This window comes from Arvicola amphibius, chromosome 18, assembly GCF_903992535.2.
Source record: "Arvicola amphibius chromosome 18, mArvAmp1.2, whole genome shotgun sequence".
Lineage (NCBI taxonomy): Eukaryota > Metazoa > Chordata > Mammalia > Rodentia > Cricetidae > Arvicola > Arvicola amphibius.
In genome coordinates this window covers 16,181,875-16,193,727 of record NC_052064.1, presented here as the reverse complement: position 1 = coordinate 16,193,727, position 11,853 = coordinate 16,181,875, and the positions used below count along the sequence as shown (strand labels likewise).

General features: G+C 41.6%; 1 protein-coding gene across 1 annotated transcript in view; it reads right to left on the bottom strand.

Annotated features, from left to right (window-relative positions):
* Positions 1 to 385: 385 nt before the first annotated feature.
* Sema3e (semaphorin 3E) overlaps positions 386 to 11,853 on the bottom strand; it is a 229,983-nt gene continuing 218,515 nt past the window's right edge. Inside the window, exon 17 of the mRNA XM_038315439.1 lies at positions 386 to 841. Coding sequence (XP_038171367.1) covers positions 386 to 841 — 456 coding nt within the window. The remainder of the gene's footprint in view (positions 842 to 11,853) is intronic.

The window sequence follows — 11,853 nt, the reverse complement described above, 5'->3', positions numbered from 1 at the left end:
GCAAGGAAAACCCCAGAAAGATTAAAGCTGATTTAGTTTTACATTTTTCTTAATTATGAAAGTCTATAACTTTTTCTTTAATATTATAATTATATTAAATGAAATAATTTCCCTGAAAAGCAGCTCAAACTCAAAATTACAGCCACGGTCATGGTGTTGATAAATACAAAGTGAAGCTTTTTAAGCAATACACTCGTTTGAGTCCTAGCACTGTGAGCGGTTTGCACAGTAAGGTGAGTATGCAGAATAACTTAATACACCGTTCCCGCCTCTCTGTACTACAGGAAGCTCTGGGAAGTCCGGGAAAGGCTTGCATGCTGTCGCTCTTCTCTTCCCTTTAAAGGTTTCCCATGCTCGGTCCCTCGGCAGCCGGCAGAGGGCGCCCTCAGGAGTCCAGCGTGTGCCTGGGCAGGCGGTAGTGCTCCGGTTTGGAGCGCAGCCTCTTTTCCTGGGGGTTGGCATACTTCCACTTGGAGGGAGACATTTTAAGCTTTTTCCTCTTCTTGTCTGTACACCACACCTTTTCGCAGTATTCTTCCACTCTCTGGAAGTTGCTGTAGCCGATCAGCTGCAAGAACTCCTTGTACCAGGGTTTTGTGCCCTGAGGCACGCTGCTCAAAGGCGGGCAGGGCATCTTGTGATGATGTCTCTCCTCCTCGTGGTCCTTATGAAACATCCCCTCCACTTTCTGCTCTTCCACTACCTCCAGCGTGATTTTACGCACAGTGTGGACAAAACCATGCTCTACTGTCTGGCAAAAATAGGTCCCAGTGTCGGATTTGCGCACTCTGAGGAAGAGTAAACCTAGGTCCATCTTTACCACTCTGTCGTCTGTCTTCACCTGAAAAACCAAAAACAAGCGAGTAAATAAGAAGATAAACAAGGGGCGACGGAGTATTGCGGCATTCAGAAAACATCAACCTCCTCCTCTCCCCCTGACTTATATTTTTCCCTTTCGAGTTCACACCATGCCTTACGACGGTCTACAAGTGTGCTCGTAATTAAACGCATCCTCTGTATGTGCCCTGCGCTTATTTACATTGGAAGCTGAGTTCATCAATGACTTTGAGGCCATTTCCCACCAAGACAGCAGAGTCAAGGGCATGCGCCTGAGAGAGCTTTTGCCCTAATGAATCTAATTAAACAGGAGAAAAACAATCCATGCTAGCATAGCAGTCGGCCATAAAATGGAGTGAAGATTGGCCTTATTTTTTTTTAAACATGTTTGTTTGAATGGAAACAACCAGTGGCACCTCCCAGGCTCCTCCGTGGGGTCCCAGGTTCCTCCGTGGGGTCCCGTGCTCCCACCCACATGACTGAACGTGCAGCAGGGCTCTCTGCCTAAATGCTGGGATTCTTCCACTGTCTTTTCTAAACCACCCATGCAAATAGCCCAGGGAACAACATGGTATTCCTATAAAACCGTTTATTAACGACTATTAAAAGCAAACAAATGAAATCCAAATTCCATTGTAAAGGAATCAATAGTTTAGTGTAGGTTTTAAGATTTGTTTAATGACCAAATAACTTTTTATGCTTTGAACACATTTAATTATGCATATTATTTCTATAAATAGATATATACATAATTCAGAGAAGAAGGCTTTCAATGGGTTACTGATACTCGGTCATCAATACCTGTACTTAATGAGCATTTGATTTGACATTAGGTGAACTAGCTTCAAATATTGGTATGGCTACTAAGTTAGTGACTGAAGGTGCTTATGCTGATTTTCTGCCTTCATTTTCTTTGGGAAAGTGGGACGATCTAGTGACTTGAAAGACTACTGTGAAGATTGTATGTGGTCCCATGGTCTGTACCCTGAACATTGCTGTCCACAGTTAACTCTGCCTTTTATGTATGGATGCTCCTGGGTAAGGCAAACATATGTGCTTTTGTGATGTCTGAGATTTTATGATAAAGGACATATTCAGAGTCCTTATGAGATGAACAACTCAGACCACACCGGAATACTTCCCCGTGGTTATACCAAACTAAAACCTGTTTTCACCGTTGCCGATTCAAATGAGGCTTGGAGGTTACAATCACAATACTCATGATCATTTGTAGCTCAGTAAAAGGTCCTAGCAGGGCTGCTGGCTGAGGCTCTTTGCCAGCCTTGACCAGAGCGCCATGGCAGAAGACACATGTAGTAACCAGAGAAATCTGGGTCACATGGAAGAATAACATGGTGCTGTTGCTTTCATCAGAAATCACACCCTACACACTCATGGACATTTTAAGCTATCAGGCTTCCCATTGGGAAGTTTTTCAAGCCATGTAGAGCAAGTTAGGCACTTCAGAGACAAACAGTTGAGACAAAAAGGCTCCACATAGTCTTCATCCCTGATTCCCTTCCTTAGACAGGACTGGGCTCTGCGGGGGGGTGGGGGGAGGTTGAAGGGGAGAATGTAGCTGCCATTAAGGATTCCTATGTGGCATGGGAAGACTGTGAACCCAAAGCATCTTCACTGCTATGAACAGAATGCTGTAGTATCAGTCAGTGATGAGAGCACGTTTAGCATTGCCCCACCTACTGACATACATACATATGTAATTGAGACAGGAGGTTAACATCGAGAACATGCCTTAAAACCTGCAGAAAATAAACACCAAACATCTAACAAAGAGTCCACGACATCTAAAGGGCCTTAGCCACACTGTGTATTGTTACTACTACCATGCTAGACTTGGATACAGCCTCGGGTTCAACTGTGAACCTTGCCTGAAGAGCACATCTGTTTCAGCCTGATTGCAGGACCCCTTGGTGATACCAACGCAAAGGCAGCCTTCATTGTTTTTTAAAAGGCTGCATGTGTTGCAGATGGGCTTTTCTCCTCAAGCAGTTCTGTGGGGAGGTGTGTGTGTACGTGTGCGTGTGCATGTGCGTTTGCGTGTGTGTGTGTGTGTGTGTGTGTGTGTGTGTGTGTGTGGGTATGTGTGTTATGTGCTGTTATCCTGCCCCGATTGTCTTTAGTTCGCTTCTGTCTTTGTCAGATTTTGAATATTTCCATGTACTTGTGACCTTTCTATTTCTTTGTATCTACCAGATTCCTTAAAAGGGTAGCCATTATACATAGACATTCCATTGTCTTTATGTTAATTTAAATAATGCTAAGATATATATTAGTCTTTAACAACTTTGATTCATTAATTCTCTACCAAAGCAGCCCCCTCCATTTGCTGTCTTTCCCAGCTCTGATAATTTCAAAATCACTCCGACACTCCTACCCTCTATTGATGAATACTTATACCTGTCTACATATCTAACATCTAGCTGTCTGTCTATTTGTCTGTCTGTCTGTCTGTCTATCCACCCATCCTCAGAGAGAACCCATCACAAACCCTTATCAGTATTTCTTCCTGGTAAGCAGGGAAAACATGCTTTGTTCTTGATTTTGCTGCAGTGTTAGAACCCACACATCTCTCTCATGCTGTCCCACGGCAGACTTCCCCAAGTCTCCTTTCTTTCCATCCCTTCCATCGGCTTCTCCTTGGCAGTGTTTGGGACTCCTGCTCTCTTCACTGACTAGGAGGATGTTCTCTGTCTGGAAACATCTTATCCAGATCGACTGATGGAACTGTACAGCGCAGGCCTCCACCGTCACCTGTAACACACATCTCTGCATGCCACAGGCCTCCACTTTGACCTGAAACGCGCATCTCTGTTTCTTGCCACCATGTTAGCTCTTCACCTCCTCTCCACACTTGAGCACACACAATGTTGCATGTGCATACACTGCAGTCGTTTCCTGCAGCGTTTTTCCCTTTTCATTCATACTGACAGTTCCTTCTTTAGAGTTTTTCTTTGATCCTGAACTGGGAATTTACTTAAATATCAATTGCTTGCCCAAGCAGACATGAATTGCTCAGGTGACTAGCATGAAACAGTATTTCTCACAGTAGGGTGAGGGGAACTGGGGCATTTGCTGAGGTCAGCCACTTTTCTGGAAGCGTATTTTAAGTTACCCTGCTTGCTTTTTCCAATAGCCAACACTAACTTATAAGTTATATTTTCTATCATATGGATGATGAAATACAGCTTTAGTATTTGTGTTTACCATACAATTTGAACCATTTTCAAAACTTAATGTTTCCCAGATACTAAGAAAAGCAAAGACGGGTCCAGTAGACAGATGATCCATCCCAGTAAAGTGAGCCCAAGCAGCACCACCATGCTGTGAGACTCAGAAACATATCAGACTCATTTGAATTAAGTGTTGAGATATTAAACTACTCTATGGCAAACAGTGCAAGAGGCAGAAGCTGTGCATGCGTGCATACACACACACACACACACACACACACACACAGTGCATGCGGCACATATGCTATGACATGCATGTGAAAGTCAGGACAGCTTGCAGGACCGCATTCTCTCGTTCCACTCTGTGGGTCCCACGAGTACATTGCTCCTTGGCAACAAGCACCTTTCCCCACTGAGTCACGTCACGTTCTGAGCATGGTGATTCCTTAGGGGTGAGGCTTCCTCGGGCCTCTTCCGTCCTTTATTCTTTCTTTTCTTTAGCGTATCCCTCCCTAGTGCATGCCAATGCACTTGCATTTTTTTTTTTGTAGGTTTAAGTTTCCTTTGTAATGCCTCCCTTACAGTCATAAGGATCTTTCTTGTCTTTTACAAGTCAACATCACTAATGCCTGCAGCACACAAGATGTTTTTTTTTTTTATTTGTTATTCTTCTTTACGTTATTCTTTTTTTTTTTTTTTTTTTTTTTTTTTTTTTTTGCTTTTTCGAGACAGGGTTTCCCTGTAGTTTCTAGAGCCTGTCCTGGAACTAGCTCTTGTAGACCAGGCTGGCCTCGAACTCAGAGATCCGCCTGCCTCTGCCTCCCGAGTGCTGGGATTAAAGGCGTGCGCCACCACCGCCCGGCACAAGATGTTTAAAGTGTTTCTCCAGTCTTTTTTCTTTTCTAATGCAACTTTCTTGTCTTTAATCAACTTACAAGGTCATGAGGGGAAAAGGGTCCTCTTGTTTTTCATTGAATCATTACGTTATAAGGAAGGGGCTTGGACTGCAGTGTAAGGAAAGCATATCCATTTTCTCGTGAGGGCGAACGTGCTGCAGGTTCGTGAGAATGGACCCAACATTCACACTTCCTACAATGGCCTAACGGTGATTTGGATGGTAAGGAAGGCAGCATGATTCTGATAGAAGTCAGCGAGTCAGGAAGACAGAGGCCACACAGACAGGTAGGAAAGGTCTAGGCCATCGCATTCATTCATTCATTCATTCATTCATTCAGACCATGCACACACAAACACCTCCAGGGAGCATCATCTGCTGTCTTCCCACTGTCTGCCCTGAAAGCGAATGACATGAGGAAATACAAAACTGTCTAGCACCTCTTCAGTTATGATGTGAATTATTCATATGAATATGAATTATTTATGAAAAATAAATAAAGAGAAATCTAAACTATGTTCAGTGGAACTAGGGGTGTGTTTTTGTTTAATTTTTGATGTTCGATAGTATAAAGTAGTATTTCATTCATAATCAGAAAATCAAATCTGAGAAACACGGCAGTATAGGCATGTGAAGTCCAGATGCATGTCATAGAAACATGACCGTTATCATGGGGATTGCTCTACATCAGTTACCTGCGTAACAGAAACACTTCTATTCTCATCCTTTTGTTCACCCTTCCTGGTTACAGTGAACTCACACTTTATCCTCAGGAATAAACGTCATTCTAAGTCCCTTTATCCATTGTTAGGTGGCCTCAAAAATTAAATGTGCCTTCTATAGGTGATGGACATCTAAAAATAAAAATGACCCAGAAAGTTATATTTGAATTCCTCCCATGCTTTAATCCTTCCACCCTAGTTTAGCTGGATACCTCCAGCATCAAATCTTGACTACAGGATTTTTTTTCACACAGCTGTGCCTTTTCTACGTATGCAGTCCAGATTTCTGTGGTCAAGAAGCGGGTACATAAGACATCCTTCTCTCAGATGCTCTCCTGGGCAGTCTATATGCACACAGAATTCTCACTGAAAATGGTTTTACTGTTCTTCACTATAAAGATTGATTCAGGATGTGCTGCAATAGCAAACAAAAAAGTAATTGGACCAAGAATAGGGCACATCTGGGAGCTGGTCAGGAGGGAGCACTGGCTCTTAGGCATACTAGTTACACGGCTCCACGCTTTTTACTGAAAAGGGACAGACATGGGCCTTCCATTAGCTTAATGCAGAATAAATCTAATGACAACATCAATTTAGTCAAAAATAAAGACCAACAGCATATTATTTTATTTATCTGACCAGTGTTTGACATAAATGGTGGTTGACTTAAGGAAAATTCATCTGAAAAGATAAAAGTAAGTTTTTCTTTTACTTAATCATGTTCTAATATAACGCGGCATGTGCCAGAGATGCTTGCTAACTAGAGAGGGAACTGCTTGTCTTTCCCGTGGAAGTGCAGCACCACACAGGGAACAAATGTGAAAAAGGAAAGTTATTGCCTAACATAAGAAGACACTGAAAGTTATTAGGATTAAGAATACAAATTTGATTGACCAAGATATTTAAAACATCCAGGATGGGCAAAATGACTCAGAGAATAAAATGGCAAGATTGGTGGCCTTAGTTTGATTGCTGTGACCTAAGTTAGAAGGAGAGAAATGACTCTCAAAAGTTGTTCACTGACCACCACATACATGGCCTTACTCACACATACACATGTGTGCATGCACACACAAACACATCATACACTGTGCAATACACTTGTGCACATGTGTGCGTGTGCACACACACACACACACACATGAAGGTGATGATAATTATTGTGGGGTATTTGTACACTGTGTGAAGATATATTACTGTGATTGGTTTAGTAAGGGGCTACACAGTCAGTAGCTAGGCAGGAGGTATAGGCGGGACTTCCAGGTGGAGAGAGCGGAAATAGAAGATGAATCTAAGCATAAGAGAGAGTCCAAGGAGACATGGAGGGAGTTGCCAGCCAGATGCTGAGGAAGCAGAATGATCATTACAGAGAGATAAGATAATGAGCCACGCAACAGAACATAGAATAAAATAGATGGGTTAATTTATGTTATAAGAGCTAGTGGGTCAAGGCTAAGCTAAGACTGGGCTTTCATAATTAATAAGAAGTCTCCATGTTGTTATTTGTAAACTAGCAGCCCAAGGAAAAAAAAATCTAACTACAGATAATGATGATGACAAAGAATTTAAAAACTACAACACATAAAGAGAAAATTGGAGACATCTATATTAGAATTGAAAAAAAAAGAATTGATTACTATCTAGAACATGCAAGTAAGCCATGTCTACATAAGGACAAATAATGAGAAAATTCATGGAAACAGGCAAGTCAAAGAAGAAACTCAACTGTTTAACAAAGTACTGTAGTTTACGGTTAACCTTACTTGTAATTCTAGAACTGCACACTTTGGGCTGGCTGTAGAACACGCCTGCAATGCCAGCACTCAAGAGGCAGCTGCAGGAGGTCCTCTGAGTTCAAGGCCAGCCAGGTCTACAGAGTGTTCTAGGACAACCAAGGCTACACAGAGAAACCCTATCTCAAATAAATAAACAAACAAACAAAGGAAAAGAGAGAAAGATTGTACATTTTAAAGATACCACATTAAGTCAGAAGAGAGACAAATATTTGGGAAACAGATCATTTCAAATACCGTTGAGAGTGCGGATTCAGGAACCCTCACTGCCCCAGAGTCCACCTGGCACAGGAATTCTGACAGCAAGCTGGCAGCAGTCACAGAAATGAGCAATGCTGATAGACTGCCGTGTAGAGCACATCCTTGGGTCTACTGGTTATCTGCAGAAGTGACTGTTGTTGAATAAACAGAAGTCACAATGGCTATGCACTTGACGGGTGCTAACCCTCAAGGATGCTGGGTATACCATGGTGCAGTGTTTTATAAGAAATAAGAATAAATCATATGCAGCAATAGTTTTACTTCTACAGCTCATTCATGCCCAAGATATTATATATTTATTTATGATGCAAATGAAGAATTAGACTCCTTTCAATCATATCAATGGATGCATTGGAAAAAAGAGATGAATGTGGAGAAAGGCGGTCCGGGAGCAATCAAACCAAACCAGAGAAATTTCGTAGGCAAGTCTTAGCAATTTGTCGATAGTTAAGCAGGATTAACTAAATTACCTAAGGGAAGTAAAAATCAATACTCAAAAACAAAACAAAACAAAAAAAAACAGGACAGGAGAGACAAAGGGAAAGAAACTCTAGGGTTTCTTTTCTGCAATCAGTAGTTTGCTTTGGCAAACAAATTAACTGAATTGATTTCTGAGCTCTGTTCAAACCCCAGCATACATAAGTATGGAGCCATTTGTACACCTTGATCAAAGTAAGTTTCAAACGAACACCATTAACTGTTTGGAGACAAGAATATCAGAATAAGAGGAAAGCAGAAATGCTCCCTGTGGGAACTCTACAGCTATGCTAGAAGTGCTCTTAACACTGGGATTCTTGATGGCGAAAGGAACATATGAGCAATTCTAAGATTCAGAGAATCTTTGAATACTTTAAAAATTACCCCTCTGGCAGGCTGGAGAGATGGCTCTCTGGTTAAGAGCACTGCCTGCTCTTCTAGAGGTCCTGAGTTCAATTCCCAGCAACCACATGCCCGCTCACACCTGTCTACAATGAGAACTAATGCCCTCTTCTAGAGTGCAGGCATACATGGGGGCAGAAAAATTACCCCACTGGTAATTGTTTTTACTGGTACTGAGTCCTGGGGAAATGTTTCCTATGTCTCCTGAAATGCAAGACATGTCAGGAAAGTGTGAAGAAAAACACATGGATTGCTTTTAAGCTGTTATCTCATTGCAGGTGAAGGTGAAATGTTCATCACAGTTCAACAGAAGCAGTTCTGGAGCCCAAACTACACGCTGACGTGCATAGCTCTCCACTGCCTGGTCTTCACACAGGCTTACTTTTCTAGACCACGTGAGTCATACTCGAGAACAGAGCAGTCAGAAGAAGAAGGGAACTGGCACACTTTGCTATCCATGTGTCAGCAGAGGGCTTGCTGCGTGGCCATGTTAGCAGGTCTCATCAACAGCCTGAAACATACTGATCTCAGAGAGAGAAACACACACACATATGCACCTGCTCCCATAGATACAGGGAGATAGAGTTCATGCCCAAGGATGTTCGGTGTTATCTTGGAAACTTAACAGAAGAGAGATTTATCCAAAGCTCTGGGTCCATTTGTATTCTTAACAGAATCCATTCTCCATTGTACAGCAACTGTTACAATGTAGAGGAACTCTTTTACCCTCACATCAAACTAAGTAGGCTAGATGACTAATTATCTCTAAACCAGAAAAGAGTTCATACGTTTGAAAGTATGAAGTTTTCTTTTCCATTGAAACTGAAGTTCTGAATGTTTACTGACTGCAAACATTACTAGTTTTTAAAATGATGAACATTTTTAGTATGTTAAAAAGGAAACATCCAAATTCCTAAGCAGATGTTTCAAATGAGGCAATAGTGTATGTGCATTGTGTTGTATAAACAAGAAAAGCAAGAACACTGGTGTGGGCACAAACCCCACGCATACTGTGCATGTGTATAAAGACACAAGCATGGACTTCCGGCATCATCGGTCCTTTACCTTTCTTGCCCTTTGTTTAGCATTGATGAAGGTTGGAAGAATAAGTAGCAAACAGGATGGTAGACAAAACATGGAGTTGTACTTTATGACTGATTTTACTTTATATGACATAACTTCAGTATCAATGGTGGAACTTGTGTTCCTGTGTTTACAGGAGCAGCCATCTTTGCAGGTCTTACTGCATACAGTCAATACATCTTAACATAGGCGGAAGGAGCGGCTGACTGCTGGGCAAACATGACTTCTGCACTGCTCAGTGGGATCAAATTGACTTTGATGAGCTTACACGGCTCAGTGGGTGGGCTAAAAGCAGTTAAAAATGATATTAAAAATGGTAAATTTGGGATGGAATTAAAACAATATTGGGAATAAGGTGCAATTCAAGATTTGGAGCTGATGTCATTTTGGGCTTTCTCTTGAAATTTCCATCACAAATAGACATATTTGTGCATTATTAAAAGTTAACATAGTGTTTATAGTAAGCTAGATGGAAGTCAGACTATTTTGTTGTTGTTGTTGTTGTTTCAAGACAAGGTTTTGCTGTGGCTTTGGAGCCTGTCCTGGAACTAGATCTTGTAGACCAGGCTGGCCTCGAACTCACAGAGATCCACTTGCCTCTGCCTCCCGAGTGCTGGGATAAAAGGCATGCACCACCACCGCCAGGCAGACTATTTTTAAAACATACTAACATACATTTCCCTTTAAACTGAAAATTCACAATGGTAAGTTCGATAAGAAGAGAGGGGAAATGTTTCCTCTATGGTCACCGAAAAAGAAATTGTACAAACTTGTATTGATCTTATGGTCCAGGTGCGTGCTTTTCGGCTATATACCACACAGAAGAAGAATGACAGGTTTACGTAGTACATCTTCAGGTTGCTCCCAAATCTTTCCCGAAGAAACTTATGACAGTTCAACTCACTCCTGAAAGCCAATTTCCTTACAGTATCATTAGGACACTGCATGAGTAAAGACCAAAATCTAGAAGATTCCACTACAAACAGTTTGTTCACACTATTGCTTAGTTCTAGGGAGAATTCATTACGGTGACATTTTAGTGCTCACTAAACAGTGAGAAGACTTTTTTTTTTCTGATAGATCATTCTCTTAAAACACAGGGGTACCTTCCACAATGATACTTGTGGGGTAAGTGTTCAGTGTATGAGCATTTTTACCAAGTCATCAAGTCTAGAAGCAGAACATGTTCTATAAAGAGCTATGCAATCAGTACTTTGTTCCTATGAATTATGGTCCCTGCTGTCAGTATTCCTGAATTAATAAGCATATGAATCTTAGCAAATAAAGCATGTTAAGATATTCCCTGTTTACTGAATTTTAAAATATAACGTTTCTACATTTCAGAGAAAGAAAACATTTCAGTTGTACAGTTAAATACTTTAACAAGAAATATTTTGTTCCCTAATGAGGTTAGTACTGAAATTTGGCAGTTATATGGGGGCCTTAAAATTTCAAGTATGCAAAATTATAAGATTGAGAAATCAATAAACTAGGGAATAGTGGTGATTTGGATTTTCTTTTAGAAGTGTGTTGTTTTGTTTTAACCAGAAGAAAATGATAATTTTCATCCTCTTCATGTAAAGTTTAGTCTATTGTTTTAGATGAAAATGGTACACAAAAACCATTTGTGCTCACCAAAATTAATCAATGACAGCAGACCATTAAAGCTGCTAGCCTTCATCTGTGGATAAAATCATACCATCCACTGACATCAACTATTGTTTGTCCCCTGGTCAGAGGAAGAGGCATTGCTGTATTGGTTGGGAGCCTGGCCTAGCAGAGCCATCTCGCCTGTCCACTCTTTGCCTATTTTAGAATCCAGCCTGTCCCTCTGCTCTGGGCTCACACATGTTCTTCATCTTGCTTAGCCAGTTGGCTGCACCCCCTCCCCCGCTATTTCCCTTCAACTATCAACAGAGCCAAGCCCCATATTTCAAAAGAAACAATCCAAAACTCCCAGTTACCCTTGCCTCCCGGTTCCTCTTCCTCTCTTAGCTTAGCTTTTGGTAGAGCCCACTGCTCCGACTGCTTCTCCTTCAACACAGCTGCTCGTGTCCCTAACCCTATTGCTTGACGGCTTCTTCCGCAGCTCTCCCACTCTCCTCTTCTTGCTAGAAACTGAACGTGTGCTTCCTGCATTTTGCAAAGGATGTTTCCGATTACCATATCCCATCCAATTTCTTCTCCACACT